General features: G+C 30.0%; 1 protein-coding gene across 1 annotated transcript; it reads left to right on the top strand.

The window, feature by feature from the left end:
- Nucleotides 1–803: 803 nt before the first annotated feature.
- On the top strand, nucleotides 804–24,420 carry Iml1 (GATOR complex protein Iml1). Its single transcript, XM_018537140.1, is given in 25 exon segments — nucleotides 804–1,255; nucleotides 1,403–1,528; nucleotides 1,604–2,075; nucleotides 2,178–2,374; nucleotides 2,460–2,743; nucleotides 2,994–3,220; nucleotides 3,294–3,512; nucleotides 3,761–3,934; nucleotides 4,310–4,456; nucleotides 5,846–5,854; nucleotides 11,477–11,694; nucleotides 11,784–11,989; nucleotides 12,361–12,535; nucleotides 12,635–12,835; nucleotides 14,619–14,714; nucleotides 20,355–20,399; nucleotides 20,401–20,480; nucleotides 21,264–21,374; nucleotides 21,502–21,709; nucleotides 22,127–22,235; nucleotides 22,293–22,514; nucleotides 22,834–22,994; nucleotides 23,084–23,252; nucleotides 23,350–23,663; nucleotides 23,924–24,420. Coding segments are annotated over 25 exon segments (4,719 nt in total). The 5' UTR covers nucleotides 804–904; the 3' UTR covers nucleotides 24,122–24,420.

The raw sequence follows: 24,420 nt of genomic DNA, 5'->3' as shown, positions 1-24,420 counted from the left end.
ATAAATTTAAGGTCTGAAGGAAACTTAAAATAATTTTGATAATTTTTTATAAATTTAAGAATATGTAAGATTTATAAAAAGTTGCTTTAACAATTAATGTATCACAATATGTATACTGAATAAATAAATGTATCATAGAAATAAATGTAATAAAAATTGATAATCGTTTCTTATTTTTCTGTAGATTTTTGTTATTGAACATTGACATATAATACGACCGTTAACAGTCTCTAATCATCTCTGACTAAACATTTTTCATTAAAAAAAAAAAAAAACTCAAAATTCAGTTCTGCGCGTTTCTGCGCACTTTTGCACATATGTAACCACGTGGTATTTCAATATGCCATGAGCTTTTGATTGCTAGTTCGATAGGAAATTTCTAGCGATATAGAAATTTCAACCTATCAGAGAGTGTGCGTATTCTATAGTGATTAAAATTTTGTTATTATATACAGAGTGTATCATTTTAATTGACGCACCCACACTAAAATATATCTTTTAAAAATATATTTTAGAAAAAAATATTTCAGATAAAAGTATTCTATTGTAGTATTCGAACTACATCTATTTTCGATGTTATCTGCGTTCTCTGTGCTACGATTTTATCGACGGAATCCGTAAATGGACGTAGCCACGTAGTTCTCAAACTACGAAAAAGGATGTATTGGCGGTAGTGTATGAGCAATTTCGTAGGTTTCTGGCGTTTCTGGTGGATTTCTCTCTGAATAGAATCATCGCTGTAATAATATGTAAATTAAAAAAAAACAATGTAAATAGTAACGAAATGTTTTTGTGAAATTACATTTAGCAAATCTCTCTATATATTATTACAATTATATTTTATTATGTACAATCGATGCGTTACTTAAACTTTTATGCCACAGATCAAAATGTCGGATGAAGTATGAAGCTTTTTAAGTTGATAGTGCATCAGAAGAATTTCAGTGGAGAAGACCTGATCATCAATCCGAAGGATTATCCAGGTATAAAAACCGGCGATGTTGTCGAAATTTATCATCCCGAAGATGAGTTCAGTCGCTTGCTGTTGCAACTTACCTCCTTCAAGGAAGACCTCCAGGGTCGCGAAACTATTAGCGTGGAAAATAACGTAGCGTCTATGTTTCAACTGCGAACATTCGCTGATGTATATATGAATATAGTGAATCCGGATGATGTAGCTCTAGATTCTGTAGAGTTAACTTTTAAGGATCAGTATATGGGACGCAGCGAAATGTGGCGCCTAAAAAACAGCTTGGTACTATATTCTTTTATTTTACATTTATATTTGTAATTGATTGTGTCTTCTGTATTTTTAAGCAATATATATATATATATATATATTGTTTAAAAATATATTATCTTTAATATGATCTATCAAAGAATAATGTTGTGTTCTTTTTAGGTAAACACTTGTGTATATATCAATAAGAAGATAGAGTTTTGCAGTGGTAGTATACGTTGTCAAGTGTATGAAATGTGGTCACAGGGTGATCGTGTTGCTTGCGGTGTTATAACTGATGATACTAAAGTTTGTAGGAAATTGTGATATTTTATTAATATCGTACCTTTGTTTTTATTACAAAAATGGAAATTTGATTTGTAGGTAGTGTTTCGATCTTCTACAAGTATGGTGTATCTGTTTATTCAAATGAGTACTGAAATGTGGGATTTTGATATACATGGAGATCTTTACTTCGAGAAAGCAGTTAATGGATTTTTAGCAGATTTATTTCAGAAATGGAAAAGAAATGGGAGCAATCATGAAGTTACCATAGTACTGTTCTCAAGAACTTTTTATAATGCAGCTAGTTTGGAGGAATTTCCAAATCATATGAGAGAGTGTTTGCAACATGATTACAGAGGAAGATTTTATGAAGATTTTTATAGAGTTGCAGTACAAAATGAAAGGTTTGAAGATTGGAGTAATATCTTGGTACAGTTACGTAAACTGTTCACTGATTATCAAAAAATTGTTTTGGAATATCATCAAAAACCAGATATTAATATGCCTAAGGCAGTAAATTCCACTGCTGCACAGGGTAATTTTCTGGAAGTGTTAAATATGTCTCTGAATGGTAAGTATTATAAGAATAAAAAATAATTTTAATTTATTTATCTATTTTGTATCTTATTGTATTCATAATATTCTGTCTGTATCTCTATTCATATCTTTATAGTTTTTGAAAAACACTACTTGGATCGCAGTTTTGATAGGACTGGTCAGTTATCTGTAGTTATTACACCTGGAGTTGGAGTCTTTGAAGTTGATAGAGAGCTGACAAATGTGACAAAGCAAAGAATTATTGATAACGGTGTTGGAAGTGATTTAGTATGTGTTGGAGAACAACCACTTCATGCAGTTCCATTATTAAAGGTGCTATAAGTATAAATATAAAATATATACGATATATATATATATGTATAATTTATTTATATATGTGCAATATTTGTGATTTTAGTTTCACAATAAAGATTCTTCTATAAATGCACCAGATGATTATAGCATGCCTCATTGGATAAATCTTAGTTTCTATTCCACGAATAAAAAGATTCCCTATTCCACATTTATACCACGAATAAAATTGCCGCCGAAGATTTTGAAGCATCAAACAGATAATGACAAATTACATTGCAAAACCAGACTTCTGCAAGAAGATCCAAGAGAATGTCTGCATAATACATTATTTGATTATGATGCTTATGATGCACAAGTGTTTCAATTACCTACAGTTCACACTTCAAGGTAAATAGGATATATTATTGTTTAGCATTACATGCTTATATATCTAACTTAATAGATTCGAAATGTTTTCAATATGATAAAGTAACATTTTCTTTTTTTTCGTTTTTGATAGTGTTTGTAATGTATTATAGAAATATAAATTATGGTAAAATTCTGCGCACAATACATAAAATTGATAAATCCAATCATTTATTGTTACTTTATTGAATTAGTACATATATCTCATTGCCTTTTCTTTCAATCATTTTAGTGTACAAAGGTTAAATACGAGAAGAAAAAAGACGAGCGTGGTATGTCTTGAAACTCATAATAATGGCTATTTATTAAAGCTCTTGAAACGTAAACTGTCAGATCCTGATATACATCATCCACCACCTGAAACACATTCACCGCCAATTCTTGCACTACGAAGTGCAGCGATAACGATACCGCATAAAACTGATGATGATAATATTGAATCAAATGAAGATAGAACTGGTAAGTACATAGATGTTTGGTAACAATTTTTTTTATTATTAAGATATTTATTAAATAGTTGTAATAATTGCAGGTGTATCCAGAACGCCAGTCAAAAGCGATTTAACTGACTCTGAAATATCTCCACCTTTTAGACCTGTTGTTGGTAGTGCTGGTAGCCCAACGAACTCAATTTCTCAACCAACGAATATACTTAGGCCTGGTAGAGCATTAATCAATCCTTTTGATCCATCACATGTTACCATTAAACTTACCAGCAACAGACGACGGTGGACTCACATATTTCCGAAAGGTATTTATTTTATATTAGTAATATACAAGTTGTCTCGAATTTAAATGGCCAATTTTCGGGAATGTATACGAGATAGATTTATTATGAAAAAAATTAGTTTTAATAACTTCTGAATTGTCACTTTGTATATATTATTTGGTATATTAATTTGCTATAAAGATGATATACATTATATAAAAAAACTATTAAAATTATATCACTATAATTTTATATATTATATATATATATATATATATACACATACATAGGTCCTACAGGAGTTCTAATACAGCAACATCATTATCAAGCTGTTCCAATGCAGTCACATTTGGAATCGCAAAGTGAAGTTATACCATCAACCATAAGCGGATCTCAGATGGAAGTTGGGGCGAATAATTTAAATCAGATTTCAAGATCAGCATCTCAAATAAGATTTCAAGATTGTTAGTATTTAATGTTATTTTTAACCATTGATTTCTATATACATATGTTTCCGTGTGTTGTATGCATGTTAAATGCACTTCTTCATGCGTTTTTCAAATTAAACGCTCATGAAAACAACCGTGCACAAACGCACGCGTTTGACGCACATTATAACGCATGGAAACTAACTTTAAGATATATAAATATAATGCCTGATATATGTATGCCTGTATTCATAGTCAGACTTTATATTTAAGGCTTCCTTTTAATTTTCAGATGCTTTATGAATTATTTGAGCTATTGAACATTTAAAGATAAATTTAAGAAAGCATTAAATATAGAGCCTGACTATGAATAACGGGTAATAATAAATAATCAATTTTCTATTCTTACAGATACGAAAGGAAAGTCACCGCGATCTAATCCCCCTACAGTTGCTAATGGTGATAAAGCTGCGAATCCTTCAGCTATCGCTAATAAAAGTCTTACTCTCCTGTGGGGTGCTACTGGTGAGCAGGAATGGACGCCTGCTCTAACAACAGGTTTGATTTTAGTATTTTTGATAATTTCTTTAAATTTTTATACTTACACATTTTACAGGAAGTGATAGATGTTAGAGACATCAATTTTATTATCATGTGTCCAAACTTTTACTTAATATATTGTTTCTATCATTATACATATATATTAAATTATTAGGTCAAATATTAATCTAATATAAAGTAATTTAAATGGCTTGGTGGAAAAAGGCGTACGGATTTAGATATTATAAAGTTTATTATTCTATAATCAACACATTGTAGGCTTTAAAGAATGCAACAAAGTTATCGACTTAGTGTGATTATTAATATGCTTACAGTCTAAAAGAGAGAATCCCTGAATGATCCTGAATAATAATATTCAAACATATTTAATTGAATAACAAGTTGTTGTTCAATTTACATTACATATAACATGTAATTCCGGTATCCAATATCCATAATTATATATAACGCTTTTTACTTGTATTGTGCTTTTTAATCATATATATATATATATATATATAATATCTTACTCAGAGTTTTTTTATATAAATCATAAAAATATCGATATATAATAAGCAGGAGTAGTCCTGTGTTTTGACTTTAAATTACAGCATTAAATAATAAAAATTATTTTTCTGTTATGTTTTATATAATAAATTTAATATTTACATATAAATATATACCACATTATTTTTAAACAAAATATAGTCAGCAAAGGCAGAGACAATAGTTGGGACACATTATTTTGTTAAAATTACTATAGATTTGTTTCTGTTTATAGACAATACAATGATAGTGAAGAATTAAATTTAATGCAATTACATGTCTGATATCAAATATTAGTATAAAAAAAGATTAATGAATTATTACAATTGATAACACTTATGAAAGAATGAAAATACTTGGAAACATCTTAAAAACAAATCACAATATAGATGATATTATTTATTACATTCATAAAATTGAATATATATTATATGATACAAAATGTTCTTGTAGTATATTTTAGTGATAATTTATATCTTCATAGTTTTCCAGTGTATTTTCTTTTTCATTTATTTATAATTTTGCATATATTTCATAGTAAAAAAATGTAGTGTTTTCCTTTTTATAATAGCTTCGCTTAATACAATCTTGCAATTATGCTCTGTTCATAGAATCTTTATATTATTGGATGAGATTACATCCAGACATATATATTTCCTACATCTGCGAAAAATTTTTGCAAACAAATAAATATTTTCATTCTTGAAAATATCCAATATTTATTTTTACAAGATCATCAATCATCGATACGAATAATGTTGTTTATTTCCATGCTATGGTACGTCTAATTGGGATGCAACGCTGGACACATTGATACGTGTGATGTACAACGTGTATGATGTCACTTATGCTGTTTTACAGCAATCATAGGTTAGCGCCATACATTATTAGAGATTGATCCGGTTATGGTATATATTTATTTATTTATATATTAGGAAAGTTAGTCCAAAGTAGAAGCGTCTATTAAATAGTTCTTCATATTTCTTCACCATTTCTACGTCATAATTGTTCTGTGGCTGCGTTCTATTTCATGCATGATGCACATGAAGAGCATAGAAATCGTTTGTTTCACTCATGTACAGATCGGACAAGTTCAAGACAGCAAAGTGGCCAATGCCCTTTTCTACTAATGTAGATTAACTTTAATTTCGATTCAATTTGTTTTTCGTCTTTTTCTAGTTCCAAAAATTAGAAAAAGATGAATACACATAACACATAAGTAAGTTAAACCGAAATTAAAATTAATCTACATTGGTGAAAAAGGGTATTAGTAGGTTTTCCGAATGAGCATGATTGATTTTTCTGTGAATCCAACTAATCATGTTTAATTACTCGGTAAGCAGACCTAGCCTCTTTGTTGACTTAAACTCGCTCATCATGTGCATGTGGTACCTATATACGCTCCTAAACAATATGATTCGCTAACTTTAAACCCTTATAATTAAAAAACTACTTTAGTTTCGACATATTGAGTGAGCTCTGAATTACGCATAAAGCGCATGATGTATCACTACTCTTTTTTATTATTCAATGAACAACAATAATAAATGACGCATCATGCGTTTCATCCACAATTTGGAATGCATACTTTGATATTAAACTTCATCTCAAGAATCTGAACTTTATCCAGGGAGAAACGAGCTGTGAACGATTCGCATTATTGTCTCACTTTAATAAATTTATTTCATTATTTTAATTCCTAAAACAAAACTTTTATAAGGTAGAATGACATGGTAGCGCTAAATAATGTCAGTAGCATTAAATAACGTCTCTATTAAGAACGCAACCTAAACTAACAAAACGTGTTTAGGCCTTTAATTTGACGTTTACATAAAGATATCTGTTAGATATGAAGAAATTGACTTGTATAATCAATAGCTCGTTTACCTGTATATGCAGGAGTTTTGGGGTTAAAGCCTTAACTGTGTGCCCCTAAGATGCTGAAGCTTTTTATTTGCCAGGCAAAAATAAATCAGATTGACATCGATTAGATTTCTAACAATGTTTAATCGACATCGATCCGATTTTTATATTCTCTCTTAGAAAAAAATATTTAATTATTCATCCTTGTTTTATAATTAATGAGTATTATATATTTATTTACGAGGGAGGGAGAGAAGGGGTTTCAGATAAGCCCTTGGGCGCTAATTTTCTAAACATTGCTATTCTGCTTGCAATTCAAAAGATATTTCATAAATCAAAATCTGCTATTGTGTGAATATAAGATTTTTGCATGCCTGTTGTAACATAATAATAAAAAAAAATACAAAATTACATGACGTCTAAAATAAATACTTTTAATTTTAGATATAGACGCCTCCGACTTCTAATAGACATTTATCCGATCTCATATTTCTCCCTGGGTAAACATTGTTACTATCTTTACGAGACACCCTGTATAACATATATTTTTTTCTTGAAAATTTTTATCTATTCTTTTGCACTGAAGCTTAATGTCTTCGCTATAAGCAGCTTTCATCTATTGCATAGATCACTCTTCGTTTTTCACTGAGCATTTCACGTTTACTCTTTCGCTGTTTTCGTCAATTGTATGTTACCTCACGTAAAGCTTATATTTTTTCGCATTATTAATTTTTTAATACTGTTTTATGTGTCTCCTCTCACTGACAAAATGTGTTATTAGTCTTAATTTTTCATATTTATTTATTAAGACATATCTATGATACGTAGTTGTTTAAAAATGCTTATTACATTATATTCTCTCTTTTCTGTAGATCTAATCGAGTAACTTTATTGCACTGAGGTATAAAAAACATTGTGTATCTATTTTAGATTTATTAGTTGTCTAAAATATATATACAGGGTGACTTGATAAAAAGTTTATCACATTTGTTTTTTGAAAATTGTTAGAGATGAAGGGAAGACACTTATTTTATCAAAATTATAGGATAAGTAAGGGAACATACTTTGATCTTGAGTAGCTTTAAATTTCCTTGGTTTTTTACTACCAATAAAAAAAAGATTTCTTTTTTAATGGGAAGGAATATTTTTTTAGTCATTCTATTGATAATACTCATTCAGCTGAATCTTTGTATTAGATTATTTCTCCCAAAACTCAGTTATTTTTGAGATATAAATTAAAAGCAGTCAGACAAATTTTGAAACCTTTTTATTATTGCAATGTGACTGTACGCTTCATTTGTCAGAATTTGCTCGTTGGAACTAAAGTTTGAGAAAAGCATGATGCATAAAATATTTCACAAAGAATATCTTTACTAACAGAACTTTTTGACATGTTGACGTCGGCGACGGAATCGGGAGCATCCGACTCGGAGGTATCAGGAAGAACGGTTACCAGTTGAAAGCGATAGACTGGCGAACTGTATACCATGAACAAAAAATTTCAAATTTTTAATTTTACTTTAAAATTTATATTCCGAAAAAATATTAAAATAGTTGAATTTTCGAAGAAATACTAATACAGCTGTTTGAATATTATAAATATTACAAAATAAATAAAAAATATCCTGTCCAATTAAAAAGTTTCTTTTTATTAATAGTAAAAAGAATATTTGAAGTAACTGAAGGTCATCAAAGTATTAGCGTTTTTCAGTACAGTGGCTTTGAATCCCACCCAGATCAATTAACCTATGTTTGATCCGAAAGTATCATGACTTTGTGCAATTAGAAATCAAAATAGAGCATGTGATCGATTCGACTTGGGTTACGTTAAAACCTATTGCAGTTGAAAACGCTATATGTCTTCTTACTTATCCTACAATTTTGATAATAGGTGTCTTTTCCTTATCTCTAACTTTAAAAAAATGTAGTTGACTTCTTATCAGACTCATTCTGCGTATATACAGGGTGTGCAGTAATGATCCATAATCTCTCTGATGAAGCGGACTAAATTGTGTATGAGTAAAAAAGTTATCTATTATTTCAAAATTTTTGTAATAGTTAACGAGATATTAATTTCTAAAGATTGTTGAATAAAAATTCGCATCCGTTCAACCTACTATCAAATGTAATACCACCGCCTAGCGCTGGGAGATGCTTTCTTTCGCTGCTTGTGCATCGCCAAGTCCGTGCGATTTAGCGATTTTTTAATAATATCTTGGTAACTATTGTGCAAAATGGTAGAGGACTTTTTGACTTAATTTAGGTCGCTCTACTTGCTCATGAAGCATTATGCGGTCATTACCGGACATCTTGTATATATAAATTAATATAGGTGTTCCATTTTTGCCCTGAAATATCTCAAAATGTATAAAAGGTACGGAAAAATGTTTTAAGCAAAAGTTTTATGACTTTGAGAGGGATATAAGATGTTAAAACTTTTAAGTACAACTTGAAAAATACTTAATGAAAGAATATTTTATTATAATGTTTTCAAAAGTTCTCAAGGTAAACTACGAGAATATGTAATAAAGTGACGGATACTATAGTATTTAAAAAATTTAACGTGACCTTGCTGAGAATCTGTGAAGTTAGCACGACATATTTTAATTTTTAATTTTTTAGTATTACATTGTTTATTTTTATAAGAAACTGTAGAATTATGAAAAGTGCTACTGGAACTGTTGAAATTTTTTTGATATCGACAGAATGTCGTGCTAGCTTCACTGATCCCCTTGCTGAGACCTAATTGATAACATTATTCAAGATCAAATCAATGATATCATCTTCTGTCCCCCTCGAAATCATAAAACCTTTGTTTAAAACATTTTTTTGTACTTTTTTATATTTTCTAAGATATTTTGAAGCGAATGTTAAAATAGGACACCCTGTATATAGGATGGACCCGAACATTTCAACCAGATTTTGAGATTGTATAGAAAATTTAATTCTTTGTAACTCTTTTATGTGTGTTTCGGTACTTTTTGTTAAAAAGCGCATCGTTATTTTACACAGAGGTTTTTGAGGGATAACTTTTTAAGGAAGCATTTTTTGACCCATGTTTATAGGAAGCTTTTTGTTCAAAATTAAATTTCTTATAAAATCATAAAAATCTCGAAGTCTAATCGAAATATTCGGGGCCACCCTGTATATGTATATACAGAATATTTTCATATGTAGACAGATCAGACTAAATTGAGTCGAAAAGTTCAATAATCACTTTCAATTTTCGCAATAGTTAACGAATTATTATTAATTAACAATTCCGCGTGCCTATAGCAACTCGCTGGGTGGCTGCATCTCACCATGCGCTTGCATTTGGCAGTAGCTTAGGCGTAATTTTTAATAATAATTCGTTAACTATTGCGAACATTGAAAAGTTGTATAGGACTTTTTGATTCAGTTTAGTTCGCTATTTCTCTACATGTGAAAATAATCCTAAATATTCTTGGATACCCTGTATATACATATAATAGTATATAGAGTGTCGTGGTATACACGTGATTAATAATTAAAGTGATATATCAGTATAAAATATTTGTTATTAAGCACATTATAACTAATAATTGTCAAATAGCATGCATTTAGAGAAAAAGAGACCTTTTGTCTCTTATCATGTATAAATTATAGTATTCACATTCACGAAATATGAACGTGTATAAAGTAGAGTGTCTTTATGTAATGTAATTAAATTTATGATATAATTATTTAGATTAGGAGATCTTCTGTCCTCGATGATCTTGACTTTGATGACAAGGTCATAACTCTGAGTGATCTCCAACAAATTTTAGCTATCGCTCGTTATTTATTAAAAATTTGGTTAGCGACAATCAAAGCTGGTAATTATTTTTCCGGTTGTTATTTCCGTTTAAAATTTGTTGGAGGTCATTCAGAATCATGACTTTGTTAATTGTGAAGGTCAAGATTATTGGGGGAGGAGGGGTCCGTTAATCTAAATAATTATCGAATTTATTAATATATGGAACGTATTCAATACGATGAAAATTGAATTGAGTGTACAGAATATTTCAAAGATTTTTTTAACATAAAGGCCTGTATTTAAGCAAAAATTATATGAATCATAATATAATTTTTTTTTAAATAAACTTAAATTTTTCCTAAAAATGTAACTAATTTTTTTGAAAAACGTGCTATTATTAATATACGTATTGTAGAATATTCTGTGTCATGAAGACTATGTATCAGCGGTGTCATTGAAAAACTAAATATTATTTGCACTGGTAAAGGGATATTGAATCGGCAAGGCAGTAGATTTTCTCGATAATTTGATATTTCTCAATCATTAAAATTACATTTTTTTATAAAGATCATTTTATACAATCGAGATCAAAATACATATAAAATGATGATCATTATAAGAATGTAAAATAATAACACCTCGATTTTTAGAACTTCTATTTATTTGCAACAAATAATATCTTATCGAGCATCTACTCTTTGTGATTACATATGGAAGAAATAGATATTAAATGAAAATAGAAACAAGAAAATGTTGAACTAGAAAAAAAATATAAATAAAATTATTATAAAATTACAATTTATCTGTTTCTTCTTATATATACAACGATGTTTTTAATCATTTCAATTACTTTAAACTCTTGTTCGAAATAGGGGTCGACTGGAAATCTTTGACAATTCCTGCGTGTCTGCCCATCACTACTGATTACTTCCCAGATAAGCGGAGCTTACAAAACGATTATGTTGTATCGGATTACAATCTTCTTCCAGACGATGTGAACGCTGATTTTGCTCAACAACGAGCAATATACAAAAAACCGCTCACAACTGTTGAAGTATTTAAGGAGCTGGTCTCACAGCGTTTGGCCCAAGTATAAACAAAGCACTCAGTTTTATGTACTTTTATGTAATTATATCTATGTGTGTTCTGAAATAATCACGAATATTGTATTATATTAAGGGTTTCCAGCTAATTATTTTATCATCGTTTAATAAAAATCAAAGTAACGCCGCTGGTAGCAATACTGTTCCAGCGATTAGTACAGTAATGCGTGGCAGACAGACAGAATCTGAGCCCAAAGAGGAATATCTGCTTAGTATTGGAAGAATTTTTCATAAAATATCACTGTTCGATAATTCTATAACAGTTACGAGATACCGTCCGCGGTAAATATTATATAATTATAATTATACCAACTAATTAATTGCATGAAACTTAATATATCTGTTTTATGTATTTAATTTTTAGTTTTTTAATCGTATGTTTAAAATCAATTTTGTCGAAACTTCGATTTATCATATAATATAATTTTATAATTTAATTGAATTATATGTATATAGTTTATTTTATTTTATTTTCTTACATATAAAATTTTTTAATGGATTAACACACTGAAAATAAGATATAAGAGTTGTGCTTCAACAAAAATATATATTTAATTAAATTTTATTATAATTACTGTTTTTCTAGTAAAACACATGACACAAACATACAAATTCTAACACATAAGAAATATTAGCAATAATTATGTTTGCAGGCACCCTTATCCACCTTTTAATATTCACTATCAATATCGATTTCATGCTCCACATCACGACACGTATGAAGTCTCTCGGGTATCTTTCACCACAGAAAAGCTCGAGACTTATAACTGGAATTATCTGGACCATTACATTTGCACACGAGGTCATACTGATTTTGCTTTAGTGGAAGTGAGTCGATTTCCAAAAGTCTGGTTTCTTGTATTATTAAAAAAGTACTAACTTAGATGTTTCATTTTATTTCAGGATCTTAAATATGTTTTCTTTCAGGCTCTCAAATATTGGAGGTTTCGAGTATTTCTATTACCATATAATAATCCTGCGACTCGTAAAATTTTAGAAGGTTCTCCAAGATGTGATATATACACTACGCTTAGTAATGCTGAACAGGCATCATTAATGGACGGCTTTTTGCGCTTTATCGAGGGCTGGTTGAACAAAATACGGCGACCGAATCCTAATAAAAACTGGGTAATTTTTCCTCTCTTTATATTTGTTATATATATATATATATATATATATAGATAACGATTCCCAAATTATTATTTATTTTAAATGTATGATCATTAATTTGATAAATAATAGAAGACATTCCGAAAAGTAGCTGCATTGTAGTAACAAAACTTTATACTGAAAAAATATTTTTCTTTTTTTTTTAATTTCTAACTTAGTAGGGAAACACCAAGATAAGCAGTCTCCAATTTAGCTGAATTAGATACACGCACACACATATCATATATACATATATAATTCAGCTAAAATAGAGACTGCTATCTTGATGTTTCTCTTATCAAAACGTGTAAGATTTGAGCATATGATATTGATATAAATCTGTTTGAGATATCCCATTATATTTATAAATATTTTAATTGCAGTTATTCCATTCTGTAATATTTATTTAAAGTTGCTTGATAGTTTTGTTGTAAATTATACTGTTGAGGAGATATGTTTTATTTTCTTTATTTCAATATATATATATATTTAAAAAACAAAAAAATATATAAAAATATATATATTTTCATATAAAAAATATATTTACATATAAGGTAATTTTTACAAAATTGAAATTTTTGCGTCTCATACTTTATATATAATAATATATTTAAATTGTTAAATTGTATTCAAAATCAGAGATAATCGGTTTTCGGAAGTATATCCATATCTTCGAATTTATAGGGTTTAGAGGAAAAATATGTAATTAAAATTGCATGGTACGAAAAGGGCTATTATATGGCAACAATAATATTTGTCTACTTAAACGCGCTTCGGAGATTTCAAGATTAATTTTTTTTTTATTAAAGATGGAATTATATGATTTTTACATATTATGATATTTTATATGTAATATTTTTTGTATGATATGATTTCTCTAATTATTTTGTATGTAAAAGTATTAAGTTCGAGATATAAAAAAATCAATAGTTCCCCATGTGAACAAAAATTATTGTCATCATATAATAGCCCTCTTGATTACTGTACAATTTATTACTAAATTTTTATTATACAAATTTTCCTCTGAACTTTATATATTCGAAGATATATAAAGCGATAATATTATATTACAGTTATTGAGATGCTTTGTATATATACGGAAAAATAATATATAAAAATTATATTTTCTAAAATATCTCCTCTATACTATATTTGAATGTTGCATGCTTACATTTTATTGATTTGCGCAGACTTATTTTAATGCTTTTGTTAATTATTTATTATTAATTACCTTATTAACTTTTAAATTACGCAATTTCTGTAAGTATATTTATTGTAGCATAAAGTATTATCTTATTAGCAAAATAATTGTTTCTGACAAAACTTAATTCAGTTATGTGTAGATAAAACATTGCTGTACAATATGCTGAAGAGAATAAACCAAAGACACTAGAATATGTGTTACTTAGAAATTACTAAAAGGAATGCACGGCTTTTTAAACTTGTTTTGACACTTTGCGTTAGCATTGGCCTAACATGTACAATATAGCAACATTCTCAGCAGTATTAATTTACTACTTAACGATATAATACTTATACTCTTATACCTATACTACATATACGATCGTTCCGAAATACATATCAAAGTATTTATTGTGATACGCGTTTTGATAATAGATTAAAATTACGATTACGAAGTCACAATTGGTCTCTGCTTACAAATAAATTTATAAATGCGGTGTTACGTATAGGTATGCGATAAGTAGAGACTTGTAGCTGGAATGTTTGTATGGGGAGGGGTTTTCAGCATGATATGTTTCAGAGCCCCACAGCTCTAGGTGGTGTCCCTCCAAGAGATCCTGCCTCTCATTTGACCAGACGCAGGCACAGCACGAGCCTGATATTCCTCACTAACCAGGTACATCCTTCCCTCCTGTAGCCTCGATAAACTGAGTCCAATTGTTAAGATTCTCGTTCATACGAGCTTCTAACTAGTTAATTACGCGCGGGATATAATAAGAGAAAATTTCTTGTTGAGAACTCTCCTTCAATTCTCTATAAATTTGTATATTCAGTATCATTCATTTTCGATATAGAATACTACAAATGTAGTAAGTAAAATTGCAGCAGAAAAGATCATTTTGCAGAATAATAAAAAGAAGATGTCGAGGTCATTCAGAAAGTATAGAACAGACTATTACGAAAAATTAATATACATAATATTTTGTTGTCTCTCTTTTTTGGAAACTCATAAATGACAAATTTCTTTTTATACACTTGGATGTGGAATGGTTTAAACTGATGCAATTTTACCTTATTTTTTAAGGCTAGATGTATATCAAATTTCTCGATAGAATCGCTTCTTTGATACGTGTTACCTGGAATGATCAGGCCAGCTTACACAAGACAATATAATCTCACGATAACTGTAATCGTGCTTGATATATTTTTGCATTGAATGTGCATCTATGATTTTTAGCGAGCTTATTCATTATGCGTCAGATGTTACGATGTATTTGATTTACACTTTTCTCTCGTTTGATATATACACTATATATGGGTTTTGTATCACCAAATCACTTGCGTGCCTAAAAATCACCGCAATGAAATTAAATCAACCAATAATACAAGGCTCAAACAATTAATAAATCTAATCTGTAAAATAAAAGAGCTACTAACCAGAGTTCCTGCTAAATTTATAACATTGAAAGATGTTCAGTGTTGTAAATTTAATGTAATGTAATTTATTACATTACATTATACAAAATAATTTGCTAGGTAAATTTCTGTTGAGATATTGGATAAGTATCCATTTTTTAATTGCTATAGCAAAAATTTATCTAGCGAATTATTGTGTAACGAATGTCTTAAATCAAACATATTGTTAAATCGATATATATAAATTTATAATTCCCTTTTATACAGAAATGCGTTACTGAATTAACATTGAGAAGGACCTCACAGATAGTTCAAAACGTTTGTTTATTGTACAATTTGTACATTAAATTTATAGCTGAACATCTTGCTATGGCTCATAGATTTTTATTTTACTAACAAAAATAAATGTTCAAGGTCTGAAATAATTTGTATATGCATATGTACTTTCGAAAGAAACGTGGTCCTCCGAAAAATCCAATATGGCAATTCAATGTGGCACCGAGAAACGATGAACATCACATGCAAATTTAACAGTGTATGTAATATTTATCGCTTTTCAGTTCCATCTGTTGGATTTTAAATGTTAAAAACCCACGTTTTCTTTCCAAATGAATGCATATATGAATAATTTGAGATCTTAAATGTTTATTTTTGTTACGCTGATTTTTGACCACGCAGGTGATCTGACTGACGTAAAACGTCTTGTATATATAGAGTGTCCCATTTTAATTGCCCCAGTATCTTAAAAAATAGATACGAAACATAGATAAGAAAAATGTTTCGGGTAAAAATGGAATGGCTTTAAGGAGGACGTGTTTTGGTTGTTTTTCTTCTTGATTGAAGCATCAAAAAGATATGAAAGACACCCCTTCACTTTTTTAAATGAAATTATGATTTTTTACATATAGTACGATTTCTGTAATTATTCTGTAAATAAAAATATTATAAGGTAGAGTGGAAGTGATCTTCATATCTTTTTGGCGCCTTTATTTAGAAGAAAAACATGATCAAAATATGCTTCCCTTGAGACCGTTTCATTTTTATCTAAAACATTTTTTCGTACCATACGTATTTTTCAAGATATTTGCGTGGGGCAATTAAAATTGAACACCTTCTATATATAGGATGGTGTCTACTTTAATCAATCCAATAAAATATTTCAAAATCTTCAAGTTTAAGACAAAAAATGTTTGAAATAAAAGTTGCTCAGTTACTTGAGGGAAAGAAGATGGTGATTTTTTTGACCTTGCAATGTTCTTAAAATCAGATTTAGGTTACCTAAAATTTTTTTAATGGAATTATGAAGCTTTTTTCACATAGTATAATTTTTTATTATTGTTCTGCATACAAAAGTTAATATGGAGATATCAAAAAATCAAGGTTACTTTATTTATTCTTGCACATATTAACATGAAATATTAAATATCTTGAAAACTGTTCATTTTTTTGTAATGTAATTTAATACTTTTATATGCAAAACAATGCAGAATAATTAGAGAAATTGTTATGTAACAGAAACTACATAATTCTATCGAAGAATTTTTAGGTGACTTTGACCTAAACTTAAAGTTTAAGGGTATCTCAAGATTAACCAACATCATTATCTTCTTTCCCTATAGTAATCGAACAAATTTTAGGGTATGTTAAGTTAGCACCCCAACTATAGTACTCAGGAGTTCTGATTAGAGTTCCCACTTCCTTTTTACGAGACGAAGAGTTCTCTGTAGTTAATAACAAGAGTTCCGCTCAATAAACATTTTTTTAACATTTTTTAAAAAATGGGGTGCTAACTTTTTATCGAATTTCGAGGTGGAACAGTTCTGAGCGGCTTAATAGCTTCAATTTGCGATTGCCTAGAGTTCCTGATATGTAAAAAAAATTTTCGAATGTTAAAAAAATAATTAAAAATTTTTGAAAAATTAATTTTTAGATACAATAGTTCTGATGATAATTTCTGCTTCTTTTCGACGATACGAAGAGTTCTCTATGATTTTTAATGACATATGCGCTTAATAATCATTTTTTAATAATTTTTTAAAAATGGGGTGCTAACTTTTTAACGAAATTCAAGGTCGCATAGTTCTGATCAGCTTAACAGAAGTATTTTGTGAATACCTAGAGTTCTTGATACATAAAAAACATTTTTGAAGAATAATAAAGTTTAAAAAAAATAGTAGAAATCTTTAAAAATTTTTTTGAGAGTACCGAGTAGTTCTGAGTAGCGTTTCTTATAGTACTCGACGAGTTCTATCGAAAACTGTAAGGTGAAAAAGCGATTGGACCAACGGTTTGCAAGATACAGCGATATTTGTCGGAAGATCAACAATTTTTAGAGTGTATCTCGGAAACCGTTGGTCCAATCGCTTTGAGCCCTGATACTTTTCGACAGAACTCGCCGAGAACTGTCCAGAACTCCGATCAGAACTACTCGGTACTCCCAAAAAATTTTCCGACGTGGGACTTTGAAAAAAATTTTTGATCAAAAATTTTTTGGGAGTACCGAGTAGTTCTGATCGGAGTTCTGGACGGTCCTCGACGAGTTCTGTCGAAAAGTATCAGCGCTCAAAGCGATTGGACCAACGGTTTCCGAGATATACTCACTAAGAATTGTTGATCTTCCGACAAATGTCGCTGTATCTTGCAAACCGTTGGTCTAATCGCTTTTTCACCTTACAGTTTTCGATAGAACTCGTCGAGAACTATAAGAAACGCTACTCAGAACTACTCGGTACTCTCAAAAAATTTTCCGACGTGGGACTTAGAAAAAAATTTGAAGTCAAAATTTTTTGGGAGTACCGAGTAGTTCTGATCGGAGTTCTGGACAGTTCTCGGCGAGTTCTGTCGAAAAGTATCAGGGCTCAAAGCGATTGGACCAACGGTTTCCGAGATATACTCACTCTAAAAATTGTTGATCTTCTGACAAATGTCGCTGTATCTTGCAAACCGTTGGTCCAATCGCTTTTTCACCTTACAGTTTTCGATAGAACTCGTCGAGTACTATAAGAAACGCTACTCAGAACTACTCGGTACTCTCAAAAAAATTTTCAAAGATTTCCACTATTTTTTTTAAACTTTATTATATTTCAAAAATGTTTTTTATGTATCAAGAACTCTAGGTATTCACAAAATAGTTCTGTTAAGCTCATCAGAACTATGCGACCTTGAATTTCGTTAAAAAGTTAGCAGCCCATTTTTAAAAAATTATTAAAAAATGATTATTAAGCGCATATGTCATTAAAAATCATAGAGTATCGTAAAAAAGAAGCAGGAATTATCATCAGAACTATTGTATCTAAAAATTAATTTTTCAAAAATTTTTATTTTTTTTTTAATATTCGAAAATTTTTTTTACATATCAGGAACTCTAGGCAATCGCAAATTGAAGCTATTAAGCCGCTCAGAACTATTCCACCTCGAAATTCGATAAAAAGTTAGCACCCCATTTTTAAAAAATGTAAAAAAAATGTTTATTGAGCGGAACTCTTGTTATTAACTATAGGGAACTCTTCGTCTCGTCAAAAGGAAGTGGGAACTCTAATCAGAACTCCTGAGTACTACAGTTGGGGTGCTAACTTAACATACCCCAAATTTTATCTGAAACGGTTTTGTCTTAAATTTAAGGATTTTGAGATATTGTCTGAGGGATGGATTAAATGGACTACATTGTATGTATCTGTATATATATAATGTATATGTATACACATACACGATCTAACGTTTTGTACGAAAGCGACACTTTTAATGTTGAATATCGTATTATAGTTATATATACATGTTCACGATATCATCAGCTTGATCATTATCATTCACAATTACCCTCACATATCATCATACTTTCCAGACCAATCTAGTTGGCAGCTCTCCTTTCAGGGAGCGACTTGGGAGCAACCGTCTGCCAGAGAAACCGAGACCAAGGTTTGAATATGTTTACCTTGTTGATTTCAGCATTGTTGCTTTGCGCCAATCCTTAACTGCATAGTTTTGCGGATTCCTCTTTTGTTCTTTTTTTCAGTGGATTATTCCAAATTGGTGTGTCAATAGTTTTCATTCTTGCTTGGTTTATCATGTACAACGAGTGTTCGCTGGAGCGAGATACTTTTGCATTACATTGTGTTTAATTGGCTTATTGATTTTGCGAAACATACATTGTTTTACCAATGCTACATACTTTCAGTGCGCATTTGATGTTAAGTAGAATTTACTTGTAGTAATTTTAGTACAAGAGTGCATTTGACTTGAATAAAGATGGAGAATCAGAGAGCAACATTTAATACTGAAATGCACGATGATAATGTGAAGTATGAACGTAACATGATCATTAAACTATTTTTTGATGCTTTATTAGAATTTGACATTGTTTTATAAAGTGTATGGATATGTTCTGTACATTAAATCAGTTTCTTTTCAGTTTAACGCTTTCGGTGATTGCTTCATACTCTTGCTAAATACAGAAGCACAATTAAAAAGAGGATGCACCAGCACTTACATCTGACATAAACATTGCGTACAACGTTTTCGGCCGCACTATTATTGTGCATGTCTTTTTTTATTTTGCGATTATTGAAGTATTCTTGAGTATCTTTGCATACTACATGTACTACAACAAATTATCCTTGTCCCGCACTTTTACTCATCTTGGGCTTTGGTAACACCGTGTCACTTTGATTAATATTCTCTCGATGCTACGGAGCAGATGCGACGTATTAGGAAGAAAGCGAGAGAGTTTAAATAGATCCCCCACACAGTTTCTGTATCTTTCAGCTTCTTTCATCTTTTTCTGTTTGTCTGATTAATGCCCGGTTCAGAAAGCATACATACACAACGTACTGAGGACGAATGAGATGCAAAAGCTTAAATTTAATACACAGCATCTGTATGTATGCTCTATGTGACCGTTTAGAGCATTTTGGTAGTGAGTGAGGGAGTGACGGGGTTGTTGTTGCTCCTCTGTACAGGAGAGGCATGTAGTGAATACCGCTGCGGCTGCCCGCACGTGCCTCGACACTCCTCGCCACGTGCCAAACAGGTTGGTCTCACTCTCTTATTCCTTTTGCAATTCAGATTAAGAATATGAAATTATTTGTATACGACTTTCAACATTAAACACATACGCGTTTTATTTTATAATATGTACAGGCTTTAATCGCAAACTCATATTGTCGAGTATTCTTTTAATTTCACATACTATACGCAGTCAGCCATATACATATACATTCTACTATATACTAAATAAAAATCATTGTATTAAACCAATTTTTACTTAACTTATTTTTGACTACTTACTAACTTGAACGCAAATTAAAATGCATGCTTAATCTTTAGGTAATTGGTATGTAGCAAGAATATTATTATTCGATATGTATCATTAAGAGATATATATATATTGTCAAAAAAAGTTGTGAAAAACAAAAACAGTCTATCAAAAAAGAAATTTTCGTTTTTTGTTTATTTTCTAAAGGATGTTTTTTTATTTATTTTATAAAGGATATGAAATTTAAACTTATACTACTAGATTAAAAGAAATACTCAGTAAAACAGCGGTATTTTATATATTTCATTCTTGAGATTGACAAAAATAAAATTTATATAACGAATCAAACTTAAATAACACATCTTGCAATAAAAAAGCGTAGGAATTGTTTCTGTAGAGATTTTTTTTATCTGATTTGATGACATAAAAAAAATAAAATATTTTTGCTTATTTTAGGTAGTGTTTACATATAAATTGCTTCGTAGAGAGTTTGCATTTTCTTTTCTACGAACTAGTACAATAACTTAATAAATGTTCTCTATTTCATACGTGATTTAGATCTGGTTCGAAAGTAATGGACAGAGGACGTGTATCACCTGCCAGTGAAGCTGTTTTACCGTTGTCGCTCGAGCAACAGCAGCAGGATCATTTTGATGCTAATGACGATAGGTACAAGAATATTATTTATTTTAATAATACTCCATTTAACGTAGAACAGTAAGATGTGCATTAACTTGTGTTTTTAATTATTATTAGTGATTTAATTATGAACTCTTTATTATGTATCTGTTTACAGTACAAACCAGGAGCTAACCAAGATAAAAAGTAACGCGACAAACGTGGAAATTTTGGAAGCCATGAAACATCCTCAGACTGGTGTTGGTTTTTTAACACAACATCCCTCACTTCCTAGCCAAACATTTGTTAGCGCCGATGCAATCCAATGGTTAAACAATCATGTAGAAGGAGGCATGGAAATCGAACATGGTATTAATATTATGAAGGTAAAAATTTTGAAGAATTTTATTATTTGATTCAGTTTACAATTTGAATTTGATATTATCATAATACTTAATCTTAACTTGCACACATATAATAATATATTGCGCACATTGCTTACATTGCATACCTTTGTGTAATTAAAAAATATTGTAACAGAGGTACATTAAAATATAAATTCCGAAATATTTAATATATAAATTATGTAATATTTTAAATAATATTACGTAAAATATTATTGAAAAATATTTTGCATATATTTATTATGCTGTGGTGTGGTTTTATACTCCTTTATAGTTAACATTTTTATTTTACATATATTTTATTGCACTTGAATAAAAAAGAGGAGATTTTAATTATACATTTTATTTAAAATTTTGTTATAAATAAAATTATACATAAATAATTTATCTGTTTTATAGGGAATGATTCAAGACAAATTGATATGTCATGCATCTGGTGACTTTTTACAACCCTTCGTCTTAGGATTTTATTTGTATCATATCGTGCAGGATAAAGAAAATCAAAAAGGTAAATGCGATCGAATTTTCAATGATTCGCAATTTAATCACGTTTTTTTTATAATAGCCGCAGACTATTCTGCTCCGCTCGGGAATTTGCAAAGTTTCGAGAACGAATGGGTAGAAATAGAGATGAGACCACCGAAAGGATGGTGTGAGCCATCTTCGACAACAGTGCCCACAGTATCCACAGCTCCTAGTTGCGATACTATTGACGAATCCAATGTTCCATCTTTTTTGAGAGATGATATCGATTTGACTGAATCAATGGATGATAGAAATTGGACAGGTAACACTAAAAATATTTAACGTATGATTTATATGTATACACCTTCATATTACATCACAAGTATCTCGACCGAGTATTCGATAAATATCGACAAAAGAGGACCCATATGACTTTAACCTTGACATACGTTGTCAAGGTCGTGACACTGAGTAACTACCAACAGGTTTTAATTGACCGTTTGTTTATGTCAAGATAATCAAGGCTGGGTCCCTTTTTGTCGATGTTAACTGAAAATATTTGTAAAATAATTGCCTGTTAAGATTTGTTTGATAAAGTTTATATATTAAACGAATTACTTGTATAATTTGTTCTCTTTCAGTGCCATTGTATAAACACACTCATTTGGATATTGATATTAATAATAAAAGTGACAGGATCGAATGGGGTCATTTAAGATATCAGTCTATTTATAAAGTAGATAATTCTTACGAACTTGTAGTTCAATGGGTAGCATCATCAGGCAGTATAGTAGCCGATCTGGTAAATATCGATCTCCCCTTTTTTTATTTTTTTTTATTAGAACATGAGAATCAATGTTGAAACGCTAATAATCAATATCTGACTGTAAGATATTCGTTTGGCAACGCAAAGCTCAAATGTGCGGGATACAAATGGTACCAATTCCCTGTGATTTGTTGGCGCTGCCATATACTTTGAAAAGCGATCCTCTAAGAGGACCTATTTTCATACCACTCGATACGGAATGCTTGATGACAAATAAGCGGCACCTTTTTGAAGGTTTGTTCTAAACTCTGAACTAATTTGATTTTATTATATTGGTCTTATTTTTAAAAAAGTGTCCTATTTGATAGAAATAATAAATACAAATTTGCAGAATTCCGAGAAGATACCTATGCGCAAAGATTATTTTTATTCCAAGAAGCAATTTTGCAGAGATTTGGTTTTATGTCGTGCTTAGTCGAGAATACTGAAAATGATCGTCAATACGTTCACATTACTGGCAATGCATTTATATTAGTGCCATCCACTACGAATACTCGGCCGCGTCCGCGAACGGCTACCAATGTCGTACGACGAAATACAGGACAGAAAAGATATCCGGTTCATTCAGATCAGTCTAGTCCGCATGAAGCGTACATTACACGACATGTTGGCGGAAAAAAGGATGACCATAGCACAGATAGGAAAGTAAGTAATTTTATTGCATACTTGAACAATTATTTAAACTTTCATAAATTAATAATTATTAGTGTAATAGGAAGAGTTAGATTTAATAATGTATTCTCTCTGAATAAAATATGAAGAAAGTTAATCAAACAGTTTCAGATCTATATTATGATATTTTTTTTCAATAGCATATTTTTTTAAAACATCTAACATCAAATATACAAAAAATCTAGCAACCAAATTGCTTAACAAAAATTATACTTAATTGTTATTAATTTTAGGTGGGCTTTTTATGGTCTTGGAATCATATGGTCAGCCGTAAGTGGAAGTCGTTATCTCTTTCAGCGGGCGATGAATTTTTCCAGAAGAAAATCATACAGGATTTTCGACACTTTTGTTCCAATGGAGACAATAGACTTAAAGAATTTTGGGAATCTTGTTGGGAGTTAAAAGAAAAAACTTGTACAAAAGCAAAGTAACAAGATATTGTTTTTTTCCAAAGATTTATGAAATGATCGATCATTTTTCATTTTGTAAATTTCATCAAATTGTTATTGTTATTTGACTGTTAGTCTAATATTTCACGTGTCGTACGACAAATTTGTTAAGCGTGTTGATTGACTGCAAAATAGAAATCCAAGAACCTCTTTATTCTACAGCCAACCAACAAGCTTGAAAAGTCTTATCATACAATACATGAAATATCAGCCATAGGTTTAATTTATCAAAATATAATTGTACAATGTTTATAAGATATAAGTCTGTACAATTTTTGTAA

The sequence above is a fragment of the Cyphomyrmex costatus genome, unplaced genomic scaffold (assembly GCF_001594065.2).
Source record: "Cyphomyrmex costatus isolate MS0001 unplaced genomic scaffold, Ccosl1.0 scaffold164, whole genome shotgun sequence".
NCBI lineage: Eukaryota > Metazoa > Arthropoda > Insecta > Hymenoptera > Formicidae > Cyphomyrmex > Cyphomyrmex costatus.
The sequence above is the reverse complement of the archived record's forward strand: the minus strand, read 5'-3'. Positions and strand labels throughout refer to the sequence as shown.